Below are 17,713 nucleotides of genomic sequence, written 5' to 3' on the forward strand. Positions count from 1 at the left end.
AAAATCCTGGAACTCCCTTCCTAACAACACTGTGGGTGTACCTACACCACATGCACTGCAGCGGTTCAAGAAGGCAGCTCACCGCCACCTTCTCAAGGGTAACTAGGGATGGGCAATAAATGCTGGCCCAGCCAGCGAAGCCCACATCCCGTGAATAAGAAAAAAAAACACAAAGCGGGAGTAAAGAGGGAAATGAAAGTCTAGTCATCAAAGAAGGTAGGCAGACAGCAGGCAGAGGGGTGGAGGGCAGGCAAGAGGGGTGGAGGGTAGGGGGACAGCAGGCAGAGGGGTGGAGGGCAGACAAGAGGGGTGGAGGGTAGGCGGAGGACAGGCAGAGGGGTGGAGGGTGGACGGAGGGCAGGCAAGAGGGGTGGAGGGCAGGCAAGAGGGGTGGAGGGCAGGCAGAGGGGTGAAGGGCAGGCAGAGGGGCGGAGGGCAGGCAGAGGGGCGGAGGGCAGGCAGAGGGGCGGAGGGCAGGCAGAGGGGCGGAGGGCAGGCAGAGGGGCGGAGGGCAGGCAGAGGGGCGGAGGGCAGGCAGAGGGGCGGAGGGCAGGCAGAGGGGCGGAGGGCAGGCAGAGGGGCGGAGGGCAGGCAGAGGGGCGGAGGGCAAGCGGAGGGCAGGCAGAGGGGCGGAGGGCAGGCAGAGGGGCAGGCAGAGGGTGGAGGGCAGGCAGAGGGGCGGAGGGCAGGCAGAGGGGCGGAGGGCAGGCAGAGGGGCGGAGGGCAGGCAGAGGGGTGGAGGGCAGGCAGAGGGGTGGAGGGCAGGCAGAGGGGTGGAGGGCAGGCAGAGGGGTGGAGGGCAGGCAGAGGGGCGGAGGGCAGGCAGAGGGGCGGAGGGCAGGCAGAGGGGCGGAGGGCAGGCAGAGGGGTGGAGGGCAGGCAGAGGGGTGGAGGGCAGGCAGAGGGGTGGAGGGCAGGCAGAGGGGCGGAGGGCAGGCAGAGGGGCGGAGGGCAGGCTGAGGGGTGGAGGGCAGGCAGAGGGGTGGAGGGCAGGCAGAGGGGTGGAGGGCAGGCAGAGGGGTGGAGGGCAGGCAGAGGGGTGGAGGGCAGGCAGAGGGCAGGCGAAGTTGAAGGAGAGAAAACCACATACACCAAGAACAGGCAAAAAAAGAAACGGTCACCGTGAGTTTTTTTTTAAAAAGGTACTAGTATCCCTTTAAAACACTTTAAACAATGTGGGGAAAACGCTGCTGATATTCTAATGATTTTTCTGGAACATACACTGAAGTATTCCAACTCAAGCTACCGTAAACATAACAATGCACAAGGTGTTCACAGAATGAATGCTCTAGGGACAGTGCCTCAGTCAGCCCAGCCCTACACCTACCATACATTCAGCTCACCCAAAGCTCTGCTGCCAGTATGCTCTCCCACACAATCATCATCATCACTCCTGTCCTTACTGAGTTTAGGGGAGACAGTGGTGAGGTGGTAATCTCACTGGCCGAGTAATCCAGGGACCCAGGCTAACACTCTGGGGACACCGGTTCAAATCCCACCACAGCAGCTAGTGGAATTTGAATTCAACTAATAAATCTAGAACAGAAAGCTAGTCTCAGTAATGGTGACCATGAAAATACCATTCATTGTCGTGAAAACCCATCTGGTTCACTAATATCCTTTAGGGAAGGAAATCTGCCGCCTTTACTTGGTCTGGCCTCCATATGACCCCAGATCTACAGCAATATGGTTGACCCTCAGAAATGGCCAAACAAGCCACTCAATTCAAGGGCAATTAGGGATGGACAAGAAACGCTGGCCTTGCCAGCGATGGCCACGTACTCTCAAAGAATTAAACTGGTTTCCAACTAAGTCTACTCATAATTCTAAATTGTGTAATTCACATATATCGATAATTCAATTTTTTTGGTGCTAGATAACAGAAGGAGTGACACAGCTGACAAACCAGGTGCATTAACATACCCTAATTTAGCTCCAAGTCGCTGCATATTCGTAGAATCCATTAGCGGCTCTTTATCCAAAGAAGGAAATTCCTCGAATTGAGTTTGGTGGGAAAGATCAAGCTAAAGAGAGAAAAATTAACATTTCAAAGATCATCAGAAGAAACATGCAGTTGAGAAAAAGCAGTTTGACCAACAATTCCCCTCCTTCCACAGACTGGGCCCCTCATGGACCCTACTCAATATTATTTCTATTCTGAAGAAAGGTTTATACTTAGGGCTAGAGTTTCCCCATTTTGCAGGGGGCCATTTTGGGGGCAGCTCATTTTCCTGTTTGAGTTCTGATTTGCATTCTTTAACTTCAAAAGCAGACAATTCATCATCACTGCAGCTCCAAGCTGTTGCCTAGGCTGCAGTTGCTTTTTAACCTGTCTTGCTGAAAGTTGCTTTAAAATAAGTCTTTTACACTCTGTGTCAGACCTGCTGCATATTTTCTGTAGTTAGTTTCATTTTTCACTGAGGCAGAGTTTTGGATTTTACAGTCTCATTGCAGTTCTGATTATTCAGAACACAAGGTCCCTTCTCAAACAGAAACAATGTTTAAATATAAGCTAAATAAGTTTTGTGATATGGAATATAAAGTGATATTTCACCAAGGCTGGTTCTTTTGTTAAAGTGGTAAATTAGCAATTCTGAACCTGTGAAATCATCACCTGCATTTTAGATTTTTAAAGACTAAATATCTATCAGCAATGACAAAATGGCTCAAAAAATATTCAACGCCAAAGAATTAGACTAACTGTTTGGAACATCAAAATACAGTCAGAAACAAAGAAGAAGTGGAGATGTTTATGAGGAGGTTTCACTTTTGCAAACCTTCTCCCATTTACCTTCTCCAGGAGGAACCCCAAGCCATTCCTTGAGCGACAGCACCAGAAGATTTACAGAGACGGCCAGGAGAAGAGAGAGCTATCTAAGGGAAACTAGCTCAATTGTTTTTCTGTTCCTCTGAAGAATCCCTTAGCCTTCAATACAACATCTCCAACAGTTAACATCAGGATCCTACCCAGGGTGAAAATCCATATCTCTACACCACTCTGCAGACACCAAGGGAGTTCTCCCAGTGTACTGTATTCCTCACTGGAACACATCAACTGCTCATTAGTGCCAGTAGGGCTTTGCTGTGCTCACATTGGCTCCTGTATCTGCGTATATGTTACAACAGTGACTGAAACAACAACAACTTATATTTATATAGTACCTTTAACATAGTAAAGCATCCCAAGATGCTTCACAGAAACATCAAACAAAATCTGACACCGAGCCACGTAAGGAGATCGACAGGTGACCAAAAGCTTAGTCAAAGAGGTATGTTTTTAAAACTGTGTCAAAAAAGAGACAAAAGAAGCTGAGAGGCTTAGGGAGGGAATTCCAGAGTTTAGGGCCAAGGCAGCTGAAGGCACAGCTGCCAATGGTTCTTTTTTAGTCATTCACGGGATGTGGGCTTCACTGGCTGGGCCAGCATTTATTGCCCATCCCTAGTTACCCTTGAGAAGGTGGCGGTGAGCTGCCTTCTTGAACCGCTGCAGTGCATGTAGTGTAGGTACACCCACAGTGCTGTTAGGAAGGGAGTTCCAGGATTTTGACCCAGTGACAGTGAAGGAACGGTGATATATTTCCAAGTCTGGATGGTGAGTGACTTGGAGGGGAACTTCCAGGTGATGATGTTTCCATCTATCTGCTGCCCTTGTCCTTCTAGATGGCAGTGGTCGTGGGCTTGGAAGGTGCTGTCTAAGGAGCCTTGGTGAATTCCTGCAGTGCATCTTGTAGATGGTACACACTGCTGCTACTGTGCATTGGTGGTGGAGGGAGTGAATGTTTGTGGATGTGGTGCCAATCAAGCGGGCTGCTTTGTCCTGGATGGTGTCAAGCTTCTTGAGTGTTGTAGGAGCTGCACTCATCCAGTCAAGTGGGGAGTATTCTATCACACTCCTGACTTGTGCATTGTAGATGGTGGACAGGCTTTCGGGAGTCAGGAGGTGAGTTACTCGTCGGACGAATCCTAGCCTCTGACCTGCTCTTGTAGCCACAGTATTTATATGGCTAGTCCAGTTCAGTTTCTGGTCAATAGTAACCCCCAGGATGCTGATTGTGGGAAATTCAAAGATGGTAATGCCATTGAATGTCAAGGGGCGATGGTTAGATTCTCTTTTATTGGAAATGGTCATTGCCTGGCACTTGTGTGGCGCAAATGTTACTTGCCACTCAAGAAGCCCTAGCAAAACAGGAATCAATGGGAATCGGGTGGAGGGGGGGTGCAGGGAACTCTCGACTGGTTGGAATCATACTGAGCACAAAGGAAAATGGTTGTGGTCGTTGGAGGTCAGTCATCTCAGCTCTAGGACGTCACTGCAGGAGTTCCTCAGGGTAGTGTCCTCGGCCCAACCATCTTCAGCTGCTTCATCAATGACCTTCCTTCCATCATAAGGTCAGAAGTGGGGATGTTCGCTGATGATTGCACAATGTTCAGCACCATTCGTGACTCCTCAGATACTGAAGCAGTTCATGTCCAAAAGCAGCAAGACCAAACCCAGATATTGTCCAGGTCTTGCTAATCCATCTTCCTTTATGTTAGGTACGACTCCAACCAGTAGAGAGCAACCCCCACACCGATTCCCATTTTTCTCGGGCTCCTTGATGCCACACTCGGTCAAATGTGGCTTTGATGTCAAGCATAGTCACTCTCACCTCACTTTGTGAGTTCAGCTCTTTTGTCCATGTTTGAACCAAGGCTGTAATGAGGTCAGGAGCTGAATAGTCCTGGCGGAACCCAAACTGGGTGTCAATGAGCAGGTTATTAAGCAAGTACTGCTTGATAGCACTGTTGATGTCCCCTTCCATTACTTTACTGATGATGGAGCGTAGACTGGTGGGGCAGGAATTGGCCAGGTTAGATTTGCCCTGCTTTGTGTGTACAGGAAATACCTGGGCAAATTTCACATAGCCGGGTAGATGCCAGTGTTACAGCTCCACTGGAACAGCTTGGCTAGGGGTGCGGCAAGTTCTGGAGCACGTCTTCAGTGCTGGTGAAGCAATGAAAACCAGGGATGCACAAGAGTCCAGAATTGGAGGAGTGCAGATGTTTCTAAAGATTGTGGGGCTGGAGGAGATTACACTAATAGGGAGAGCTGAGGCCACGAAGAGTTTGGAAAGCAAGGAATGAGTATTCAAAAAACAAATTATTGCTTATCCAGGACCCCCTGCTTGTCAGTGAGCACAGGGGTGATGGGTGGACAGGATGCAAGTTAGGACATGGACAGCAGAGCTTTACATAACTCCAAGTTTATGGAGGATAAAGCATGGAAGGCTGAACAAAAGTGTATTAGAACAGTTAATTCTAGAGGTAACAAAGTCATGGATGAGGCAACTGGTGAGCTGAGGCACAGGTGGAGTCAGGTAACGTCATAGAGGCAGAAATAGGCAGACTGAAACCAATAGGTGGATTTGGTACAGTTCCCAGTGTGGGATTCAGACCCAGTCCGAGGCAGCAGACAGGTCTCATATTAATGTCCCATTCCCAAGATAGCTCTTTCAACAATACAGCAGTCCCTCAGTGCTGCACTCCTGAGTGTCAGCATGAATTATGTGCTAGAGTCTGGTGAAGCTTGAATCCACGACCTCTGACTCAGAGGCAAGAGCGCTACCCACTGAGGCTCAGCTGATACTTTAGGAGGCCTACTCAAAGAGAGGACAACGCAGGAGAACAAAAACAATTACAGAGAGATAATCTTTTACTTCAAGTTTTAAAATGTTCCTTTTTTGTAGTTTATGGTTATTACAATAAAACTATTCCTAACATTTGATAGCTTTGTTACTATAACATTGTTGTAACTAAAAAGGTAAACAAGTCCCAGGGCAACGTCAGTTCTCAGGTCAGATTGCTGAAACCCAAGGAACTGAGAGCCAGCTGTCACATTCCAATAATCCATTTCAAATCCATATCAACTAACTTGTTGGTGACAGGGTGTCAAAAAATGCACTCAAACACAGCAAGGGCCAAGAAACTAGTTAAAGCCCAAAATCATAGCTCTCTGGCCTTCATACTAACTCAAGGTTAGACGTAGATAATTGGGGGAAATCGAACCCAACTTTCTAACAAAAGCAAAATACTGCAAATGCTGGGAATTTAAATTAAAACAGGAAACACTGCAAATACTCAGCAGGTCTGGCAACATCTGTAGAAAGTGGAACAGAATTCATGCTTCGAGCTGAATATGACTCTTTTTCAGAACCCAGCTTTCAACTTTGCAAAAATGAAACAAGAGCTTTCAATCAAATGATACAACAACATAACTTTCTGATGCGAAATTTAGAATTCAGCCCAAATCTCTAACAGTCACTCACCTCTGAAGTTCTTTTCACAAAATTCTGGGTTACTCTCAGCATGTGATTGTACTCGGTCAGTTCCAGAAAATTTTTCTTCAGAGTTTCCTTGTTTTTGGTCACTTCTCTCAACTCTGCTTCTAGCTGCTGAAGCTGCTCCTTAAAAAACCAAACAGATGGACAGGGTGAAGCAGTATTCCCAGTGATAGCTCTCATTATTACCTGCAGCATGTGCTGTTAACCTGGTTTCATCCCAAAAATCTCATGTTATTTCAACAAAGTTGGCTTCCCACTTCCTGCTCAGAGAACGTTAGTGTTACTTACACAATCACTACACAATTAATTATTTTGTGCCTTCACATTTATTGAAGCCTCTGTGAAGGAGTTATGACACTGAACTGGATGATGAATATGAAATAGTTAAGGTGCAGATACAATACTTCCTGACTAGAAGAGAATGTGGCAAAGACAGGCATCAGAGGTAAATAGAAAGGCCAGACAAAAATGAGCTCTAAAAAAAACACACATGATGGAGAGTGATAGGCATAATATACTGCAAAAAACTGAACATAATAAAAAGATATAGAAAGGAATCAGGAATAGAAATTAGGCAGGATTGTAGAGGCTGCCAAAGAAATCCAGCACTCAACATAAAGGGAAATAGAAAAGACTTTTAATTGCATCAAAAATAATTAAAGTGTGGCCTCATTTACAGATGAAAGGGCCATTTTGTACTTGGGTGAGGAGATGGCAGGGGTAATTAATACATGCTATGCAACATAGTAAAATAATACTGGGACTGTGCAGTGCCCGGGGAATGTTAAATGGATCCAAGCCAGATGGTGAAGTACAAAACAAGACACAGATCTTTTTCCTTGTTAGTAGGTTTATTCACAGGATGCATTACAAATCTTTGCCTCCTAACTACTAACCCAGTGTCCCAGCTGACTCTCTTTATATGGGCTTAGTCCTTAATCAAACAATGCTCATCACCCATGAATCTTTAACCATAGTCAACCAACCAATAACAAGGGGGATGTGGAGATCTTCTTAGGCAGTCCCTTGAGATTGAGGATGACTTGCTTCCATTCCAGTTTGATGGGTTCTGAAATAGCCGATAAGTCTGGTGTGTGATCTGCTGCATCCAGGGAAGGTGGTGCTTGGATGATTGGGTGGATGGGTTGTTCGGACGTTTGTGCACTCTCTCCGATGCCTTGACTTTGCCTCTGCTTCCCAATGGAGTCTCTCGATGAGTTTGGTGCCTTTTTGATTGAACTTTCTTCATTTTGCTTGGTCACAAGTCAGGGACTACCATGAGTCAGAGGATACATTTGACCTCAGGGATATTTTAGGCACATTCCTGAAGTGTTTCTGTTGTCCTCCTGGGAGTCCCCTGCCACAGGAGTGTTTAGAATTGGACAGATGCTTCGGGAGTGTGGTGTAGGCATACGAGCAACACGCCCCACTCAGTAGATTTTGAGTGGTTTTGAGTGATTAGCGCCTCGATGCTGGGCAAGTTGGCTTGGACACTGTTTTCAAACTGCTTTTTCTGCCACCGGATTTGGAGGATCCTGCAAAGGCACTGCTGGTGGTACTTCAGTGCTTTGGGGTGCCTGTGCAAGTTATCCAAGTCTCCGAAGCATATAGGAGCGCAGGGGTCACTGCTGCCCGGTAAACTACAATCTTAGTCTCGGGTTTGAGATCCTTGCCCTCAAATATCCTTTTCCTCAGTTAGCCAAAGACTAAGCTGGCACATTGGAGGCAATGGATCCATTTAACATTCCCCAGAATTTTGTCATCTATGCCTTCATCGAGAGGAGCCTCCCAAGATATGCAAAGTGCTCCACATTTTCCTGGATCTCGGCGTTGATCTTAATCAAGGGAGGGGAGGTGTTGTGCTATCGGAGCTGATTGGAAAAGGTCATTTTCTTTCCAGGTGTTTAGTTAAAGGTCCATTTTCTCATAGACAACAGCACCAACTGCTGAACATGGCCCTTTTCAATCTCACGAAAGCCTCTAACTCTGTCAACAGCGAAGAATTATGCAGTATCCTACCCAAAATTGGCCGCTCTCAGAAATTTGTCACCATCCTCTTCCTAATCCACGATAACATATAAGCTGTGATCCTCACCAATGGAACCATCCCAGACTCTATCTCAGAGAAGACTGGGATCAAACAAGGCTGTGTCATTGCACCAAGTCTCATCCCCATTCTCCTCGCTGCAATACTACAGTTCACTTGGAGATAATCTAGAGAACAGATGGGAAACTATTCAACCTACGCTGCCTTCAGTCCAAAACCAAAACGACTCCAAACTCAGTCATGAGATTCAGTCCGCAGATAATACTTGTGTGTGCGTGTGTGCTCACTCAAACTGGGCTCCAGGTTATTGTCAACTCCTTCTCCAAACCTTATGAGAAATGTGTAGATAAATCCTTAAACAAACACTATTTACAGAAGATAACAGGCCATTCGGCCCACACAATATTCATCCCAGAATTCTGAAGGAAATAACAGTGCCACTAAACATAAATTCCCAAAGAACTTAAGAAATGGGAATCGTGCCAATGAACAGGCAGGTGTTAAATATTCCACTTTTTTCAGAAAGTGAAAAAGAATAAGTCATGAAGTTATTGGCCAATTTGTCTTATCTCAACTGAGTAATGTCCTGCTCAGGGGTGAAATTAGTGAATAATTAGAAAGGAAATGTTCAATCAGGAATAGTCTGCATACAGCTGCAAAGTACCAGCCATGTTTGACTAACTCACTTCAAAGATAGTGTACCTGTAAGGCAAGATGATTGATGTATTTGACTTTTATGAAGGTACTTGATAAGGTGCCACATAAGAAGATTATTGCAAAAAAAATGAGGCACGTGGAATGAAAGGTAGCATTGCCATACGGACAGAAAGATTGGAAGATATGGGGCTGAAAGTAAATACTGGGATAAAGGGATGTTTTTCAGATTGGCAGGATGTGATATATCCAAAAGATCTGCCCTGGACCATCTTCTATCATTTGTATTCCAGGTGGTAGCATTCTTACCTCTGAGGCAGAAGGCTTTAGGTTTGGGTCTCACACTGGAGTTTGGACATATAACCCAGATTGATATTTCAGTGCAGTACTGAGAGAGTACTGTATTGTCAAGGGCACCGTCCTACAGACGTTAACATTAAACAAGCCCTGTATCTGTCCTCTCAGTTGAACGTAAAAGACCAACGGCATTAAACTGAAAAGTGGATGAGCTCTCCCAGTGTCCTGGTCAACATTTATCCCTCAACCAATGTCATTAAACCCATTAACTGGTCACGTGGTCCACTGCAGTTTGTGGGAACTGCTACGTCCAAGCTGGCAGCCGTGTTTCCCACCTTTCCAAAAGTGTGCTTCAAAAGTATTTCATTGGCTGTAAGACACTTTGAGATGTCCTTGGGTAATAAAAACACTATATAAATGCAAGTTCTCCTGTTTATTCATTCTTGTATATTTTTTAAACAAAGACACAAGAGCAATGTTAGTGTCATTTGCTAGTGATGATAAGTAAGAAACACTAGAAAACTGGAGATGAATATAGGAGGCCAAGAGAACACGTGGACAGCTTGCTAAAGCGAGCAGATAGGCAGCAACTGATGTTCAACATACAAAACGTGATGTCGTTAGTAATTTTAAGAAAAAAAGTGAAAGGACAAGTATCCTAAATGGTAAGACTCAAAGTTGAGTCACAGGCAGATAAAGGGGCACAGATACAGTGAGCTTTAAAAGGGAGGAAATTCAATAACAAAGGACCATTTAAAAATGTGATTCACGGTATGAGCTTTAAAGAGGTGTGTGTGGGATTTGTGCAGGACATCTGAAAGGGCACAGAAACGATTCAATGAAATAGTAGGAATGGGAGTTTACAGTCATAAAGACTCGAAAAATTGGAACTTTTTCCTACGAAGGTTAAGGAAGTTTTATTACAAGTTTTCAAATTTCTAAAAGATTTTGAGAAGCTGAATAGTGAAAATGTTTCCACTGATTGGAAAAGTGAAAGCGAAGGGACATAGGGTTATGACAAGAGCAAAACACCAGAAGAAATGTTTTTACAGAGGCTGTTACAAGGAATAGTTTACCACAAGTGGTTATTCAGGTAGAGCCCACATTATTTAAAAGGGAAGCGGATTAAGGAATTGACAATAATATCAAAGGAGACAGGGAAAAAGGGCAGAGCAATGGGTAAGAGTGCAGCTAGCAACAGCACAGCATGATGGGCCAAACGGCTGCCATCAATGCTGTGAATTCTATAATTTTACTCTGTTAATGGCAGGTGTCACCATTGCAGTGATTGGCTGGTACATGTTGGTGTTTTTATTTTCAGGCTATGATAACACATCGGCACTCCACTGTATTACACCAGAGACATGGATCCCTAGCCAGTAAATTCTGGTAAAGAGACAAAAGATTTAGCACCACAACAACAAAACTATATAATATGACCAATATCCTAGATGCTGCTTGCTAAAGGAGGGCTGTCTGAATGTTGTGTGCGCACCAGCTGCTGTTTTCTAATGCCACTGAAGACCTAGGAACAAGTCATCTGACCAGTGTCCCCACCACGGCTGACTGTTTTCTGTCGACTCTCCTGAGCTGCCAAATGAAGAGAGAAAATAAAATAAACTTTACATCACAAGCATCTCGCCCATAAAGAACCCGTATTTAATAGGAACTTACTTGTATTTTTAAAACGTGTTTCGGCAAGGGTGCAACAGGATTTACCTCACTGTCCATCAGAGAGATATCTGCCCTTTTAATTTCTTGCAACAAATAACCTGGAACACAGAAGAAAGTAATTATTCTGATCTTATACTGACACCATAAATAGGCTGCTGGTGCAGGCTGCAGCACAGAGTGCAACACACCAGTCAACTCCCCACAACAGACAATCTCAATCCGAACAATGGGGGTGGGGCTACAAGGGAAGGATATGGTGCTTCCCATTTTGTGGGGGTAAGAGAAAGCCGGAGTGATCCTAGGCTCCTGCTGACAAAACTGAGAACTGCACTGCCACCAGCTGCCTAGCCCTCTCAATGGATGTGAAATGTGTATGAGGCTGCCGAGGGTACAGTACGACACTACATAAATGCAGAAATAAATTCTCTTTCTGCATGAGAAACAGACACCACTCTGTATTGTGAGTCCTGTTCAATTCCGTGTCTGTAACATTGTGTCTATTAAGTGCACAGTGCATGTAATAAAATTAGATTTTCAAAGGAAATGACAATCAAACAACAAACAAAAGACCATCTTACAGAAGCGACAGATGAATCATGTACTTCTTTTATCACCATGGCAACATGGATAAGGGGTAAAGCACATGTTCAAATTAAAGAGGAACTGAAGATATCCTCAGTATCTCTTCTTGTATCTCTAACCAGGACTAAACAATTCTAGGCCACTCTGCAGGGCATTAAACTGCAAACAGTCTCAGTGTAAAAGGTGGATTCAATTCTGCTAAGATCCTGTGCCACCAAAAACCTAAATATGATTCAAAAAAGAGCGCAAGGCAAAAACACTCAGGTCAGAAAAAAAGCAGCTTTTCGATCACAGCACAGTTAGTAACGGTTCAAACAAGAGACACAGAACAAAAGCCAAACACTGACATATGCAGTTTTCAAAGCTCTATTTCCTTTGTAACACGTAGAAATGCTGCCCAGTAAATATGCCAATTAATTCCTGGGAAAAGGACAATCTTTTTAATAGCTTGTCATCCATCCCATAACATTAACTTTTCTCTGCTACTCAATGACTGCTACTTGTCACAGTGTGTCAGCATAAGCTAGATTGGCTGAATGGCTTCCCTCTGTGCCAAAATCATTCTGTGCATCTGGATGCAGCTTGTCTGGATGGCCCAACCCTGTTCTTAAACATTCATGCCCTCCCACCACCAGCGTACAGTGGCTGCAGTGTGTGCCATCTACACATACACTGCAATAACTTACCAAGGCTCCTTTAACGGCACCTAAGGGGGAGGAGCAGGCGATGGGTAGAAATCTGGTTTGTTGAAGCAGGCACTCAATGTCCAATATAACCATAGAACCATAGAAAGGTTGTGGTGCAGAAAGAGGCCATTCAGCCCATCATGTCTGCATCAGCCATAAAAAGAGAGAAAAAAGCTAGTTGCTCATTTTAAATCCCACTTTCCAGCCCCTGGTCTGTAGCCTTCCAGGTTACTTCAGTTGCAAACCAAGGTACCTTTTAAATGAGTTGAGCATTTTAGCCTCAGCCACCAATTTAGGCAGTGAATTCCAGACGCCCACCACCCTCTGGGTGAAAAAGATTTTCCTCATTTCCCCTCTAATCCTTCTACCAATCACCTTAAATCTATGCCCCCTGGTAACTGACCCCCCCAGGTAGGGGAAACAGGTCTTTCCTGTTCACCCTATCTAAGCCCCTCATAATTTTGTGCACTTCAATTAGGTCACCCCTCAGCTTCCTCTGTTGTAAGGAAAACAACCCTTTGTCTATCCAATCTTTCTTCACAGCTGCAATTTTCAAGCCCTGGCAACATTCTTGTAAATCTCCTCTGTTCTCTCCCCAGAGCAATTATGTCCTTTCCATAACGTGGTAACCAGAATACGAAATTCCAGCGGTGGCCTAACCAGCATTTTATAAAGTTTCAGCAATACATCCCTGCTTTTGTATTCAATACCTCGTCCAATAAAGGAAAGCATTCCATGGACAGAGTTTCTCGCTGGGTGTGCAGGCTCGCACCCAACACGCTGACGCATAAAATAAAGCGTGATGGCATCGGGCAAGTGCCCCAATGTTTCAGTTGGCAGGCGCACACTAAACTTGGAAGCGCACCCGCCTACAATTAAGAGGGCAATTAAGCCCATTAACGGCACAATTCACTGGGATTGTTTGCTGTCTGTCCAACCTTAAGGTTGGTGAGCAAGCGAATCAGCCAGGCGGCCTTTGCATTTTTCAGGAAACCTCATCCAAGGTCATTAAATTTTAAAAAATAAAAATGTTTGGACAGAATTTTCATGTTGCATATATTCAGGTGGCTGTTTCCGACGTATGGGCATTTTTTCCCAGTTTTAAAAATCTTTTTTTTTTTTGTATTTATATTCTTCAGCTCCCTGAAGCAGCTCTCTGCCTTCATGGATCTTTCATTCCATGTTCCCCCGCGCCCACACTGACTTCAGCACAGGGCCTTTTCCAGCTCCCAGCCCAGGCAGTGCTGACTGTATCAGCGCACCCTTCACGCTGGCTGGCCGTTCATTAGCCAGTCAGGGGCCGATCGTGGTCGGTGGTCCATTTCCCAACCGCTCCCAGGCCCATTGATCGCACCCACCCACTGAGCTGAAAATTCAGTCCCATATGCTTTCTTTATCACCTTATCCACCTGTCCTGCCAACTTCAGGGACCTGTGGACATGCACTCCAAGGTCTCTGACTTCCTCAGCCCCTCTCAATATCCTCCAATTTATTGAGTATTCCCTTGCTTTGTTTGCCCTCCCCAAATGCAATACCTCAAATTTCTCTGGATTTAATTCCATCCGTCCACTCAAACAATGTCGACACAACTTAAGGAAATCAGAAATTGCAAACACTATTCGCAGTCCTGAAGGGCGCATCACTCAATTTAATATGATCTGTGAATATAAATGAATCTCCTGTTCTGACCTACCTAGAGTTTTCTCCATTTCTTCACACCTCCTCATCTCACTGACAAATTTGCGCTGAAAGGTTGTGACGTTCGGATTGAGCTGAAGTAGAAATGTAAATGAGATTAGTTCCATTAACAGAATAAAGTACAGCGGCAATTCAAAATTCCATCATCTACAAAATTGCTGAATAATTAGCTTCTTTAAACAATAATTTCCTAATAAAATATCCATTTAGTATCACTTGGCTTCTTGAATGGGGGTTAATTGAAGGTTAAAGGTGCCAGTACAGTTACTTATCCAGCCCTCCAGAGTTTGCTGCTATAAGTAACCTTCACATCATCCTGGACATTTCAATCTACACATTCATCACTTCCTGTCTAAAGCAAAGAAATCTTATCTTTCACACTCCATCTTTCCAATTTAAGGAGATGCTTCTGGTTAAACATATTAATGTTTATCTTGTTGGCACACTTTAAGATCTTGAATCTTTCTCTAAGATCACCCTGAACCTTGCTCTGCACATCAGGTGTGCAACACAGAAACAGGTCATGCTCGGAGTTACTGCACACCATTCTGATCTTCATATTAGAAAAAGGATATAGAGGCAGTGGAAAAGTACCAAAAAAGATTTCATAGAATTATGCCAGAACTAGAGGCTGTACCTAACAGGAAAGATTGAACAACCTGGGGCTCTTTTCTCTGGAAAGGAGGGGGCTCAGAGGTGACCCGGTGGAGGTCTTTGTGAATATGGAGGAGTTCAACAGAGTAGATATACAGAGGATATTTCCACTAGTTGGGGGATTCCTGAACTAGGGTCCATAAATTTAAGGTGCTCATTAATAAATCCAATCGGGAATTCAAGTGAAACTTCTTTACCCAGAGAGCGGTGAGAATACAGAAGTTCTCACCACAAAAACTTGCACCAACAGCGCCCTTAGCATATTAAAAATTTCCCAAAATGATTCAAAAGGAGCATAAATTTGGCATGGAGTCACATAAGGAGATATTAGGACAGCACTTCTCAAGCTCAGGACCTCTACCACCTAGAACAAGGGCAGCAGACACATGGGAACACTACCACCCGCAAGTCCCCCTCCAACCCACTCACTATCCTGACTTGGAAATATATCGCCGTTCCTTCACTGTCGCTGGGTCAAAACCCTAGAACTCCCTCCCTAACAGCACTGTGGGTGTACCTACACCACACGGACTCTAGCAGTTCAAGACAACAGCTCGCCACTGCCTTCTCAAGGGTAATTAGGGATGGGCAATAAGTGCTGGCCTAGCCAGTGGCACATTGCATGAATGAATGTAAAAGAAAATGATTGAAAGCACAGCCAAAGAGGTAGCTTTTAAGCAGGAGAGAGGTGGAGGGGTTTAAGAGGAGGAATTCCAGAGCTTAGGGCCGAGGTAGCTAAAGGCATGGCTACCAATGGTGGAGGGATTAAAATCAGGGATGCTCAAGAGGTCAAAGTTGGAGGATGTTGATTGGTTAAAGAGATTAGCATGGATGCAGTTTAGTGGAAGCTAGATAAGCACATGATAGAAGTATATATTGATGGGTGAGTTGAAGGGGGATGGGAAGAGGCTCATGTGGAACAGAAACATCGACCTGTTGGATCGAGTGGTCTGTTTCTGTGCTGGAATGTCTACATTCAGCCATTCAGCAGGCTGGTCCAGACCGATGGTTATACTCTAAAGTTTTAAAATAACCACAAAAATAATTCATTGCCTGGAGAGAAAGAATTATTTTATACAATGTTGGGGTTGGACTGTTTTATTCTGGACCATGCCATTGCTGAAACAACAACTACTCACATTTATCTAGCACCGTTAACAAAGAAAATCCTCCAAATATGTTTCCCAGAAATGCAATCAGGCTAATGGGCAAGATGAGATCAGAGAGGGCACGAGAGGAGATAGGAAGGAAATTTAAAAACAACCAAAATTCAAGGTTAGGTGAGCAAGAGGGGCCTGGGCTGGGACAGCAATTTCAGTAAAAATATTTAGTTCCTTGAAAAAAAATAGGGGTATTAACAGAAACAGGGTGGGAGGAGAGGGGGATTAGACTGGGTGGGATATTAAAGGGTGTGGGGAGTGAGGCGGAGAGTGGGATTAGACTGGGTGGGATATTAAAGGGTGTGGGGAGTGAGGGCGTGAGCAGGATTAGACTGGGTGGAGAAAAGTATTGGCACAGACTTGATGGATCAAAGGCCTGGTTCTATGCTGGAACATTATGATTTTATGACCGGTTGCATAATTTAAATTTAATTTCCTTTTTATCTGAATGAATAATCAAAATGGAAGGTACAGAGAGGTAATGTCAAAAACAGAAAGAAAGAAGTGATAGGATATCGTTGCTGATGCTGCAGTTCTGGACGTAACCAGTGTCCAGTGCCCACAGCCAGGAACAGAAACAACTCCTGATGCTGGAGAATCGCAATTACTAATTCCCTAAAGAAAGAACCTAACCTTTCTCATAATAAATACAACAGAAATGCCCAGGGTTGTTTACACCTTTGTGAAAGAGCCACAAAAATCAAGCTGGAAGTTAGCGAATTCACAACATGTGACTATTCTCCAGAGCTGTTCTCAGTACAAAGCACCAGGATAGTGCCACATAGGTCTACACACATCCAGCAGTGCACATCCAGACGAGGCATCAGGCCTGATCCTCACAGCAAGTTCGTGCAAAGCCCATGCACAATGGAACATTTTTTAGTGTTTGTAATGATAGGTGGCACTGGTCTGTAAATCAAAACCTGTGTAAGAACAGGGTGTTGCTAAACCATCACAAATAGGCCGTGTTATTTTTCATGATGTTGTCGTGGCTTTGTCAGTAACAATGAAATCATAGACATACAATATGAGAAAAGAGAAAAGTTAGACTCAGAGCCTGCAACCAACTAGAGGAAAATGCTTTACATCTGAAGCAGTGCTGGTCTCATGACAATGTGAATGGAAACTGGACAGCTGCTGCCATTTAGTAACTTCTATAGTTTTTAAACTGCACATTGAGACCACAGCTTATCTTACCTTCCATTTTGATTATTCATTCAGATAAACTAACTCACTAAACCGTCAGTCACACTAACTGTCACGATATGTATACTTTCCTTCCACATTTACTGTTCGAAATTTCTGAACATCTAGAGCAATCTCAGATAGTTTTCCCAGAGTAATTAATCCTTTAGTCCTGTTACTAACTAAACGGAAAAAAAAAATGTAAAAAAGATCTACCTGGAACAAACACTGCAGCTTTAGGTTTACAAGGATGGGACCAGAACTGAGAAGTTATAAGCCTCAAGAAACACTGAATAGGTTGGGGCTCTTTTCTCTAGAAAAGAGAAGGCTGAGGTCTTTAAAATAATCAAAGGATTAGACAAGGCAGACATAGAGATGATGTTTCCACTTGTGGGTGAGACAGAACTAGGGTAATTTCAGATAGTCCTTCATAAACATAATAGGGAATTAAGGAAAAATGTCTTTAGCCAGATCATGGTGTCCTCAGCCCAACCATCTTCAGCTGCTTCATCAATGACCTTCCTTTCATCATAAGGTCTAAAGTGGGGATGTTCACTGATGATTGCCCAATGTTCAGCACCATTCGCAACTCCTCAGATACTGAAGCAGTCCATGTACAAATGCAGCAAGACCTGGGCAATATCCAGGCTTGGGCTGACAAGTAGCAAGTAACAGTCACACCACACAAGTGTCAGGCAATGACCATCTCCAACAAGAGAGAATCTAACCATCACCTCTTGACATTCAATGGCATTA

At 44.4% G+C, this 17,713-nt stretch overlaps 1 protein-coding gene across 2 annotated transcripts in view; it reads right to left on the reverse strand.

The window, feature by feature from the left end:
• Positions 1 to 17,713, reverse strand: part of LOC121286181 (V-type proton ATPase 116 kDa subunit a2-like) — a 56,941-nt gene that overhangs the window by 31,420 nt on the left and 7,808 nt on the right. Inside the window, exons 1-5 of one of the 2 annotated variants that reach the window (XM_041203166.1) lie at positions 13,954 to 13,998; positions 10,993 to 11,090; positions 10,814 to 10,908; positions 6,306 to 6,443; positions 1,924 to 2,024 (exon numbers count right to left, since the gene is read on the reverse strand). In XM_041203166.1, coding sequence (XP_041059100.1) covers positions 1,924 to 2,024; positions 6,306 to 6,347 — 143 coding nt within the window. In that variant the 5' untranslated portion in view covers positions 6,348 to 6,443; positions 10,814 to 10,908; positions 10,993 to 11,090; positions 13,954 to 13,998. Of the gene's footprint in view, positions 1 to 1,923; positions 2,025 to 6,305; positions 6,444 to 10,813; positions 10,909 to 10,992; positions 11,091 to 13,953; positions 14,033 to 17,713 lie in introns of those variants that run through there. The other variant, XM_041203165.1, reaches the window with a different exon arrangement.

Source organism: Carcharodon carcharias, chromosome 13 (genome assembly GCF_017639515.1).
Source record: "Carcharodon carcharias isolate sCarCar2 chromosome 13, sCarCar2.pri, whole genome shotgun sequence".
NCBI classification, from domain to species: Eukaryota; Metazoa; Chordata; class Chondrichthyes; order Lamniformes; family Lamnidae; genus Carcharodon; species Carcharodon carcharias.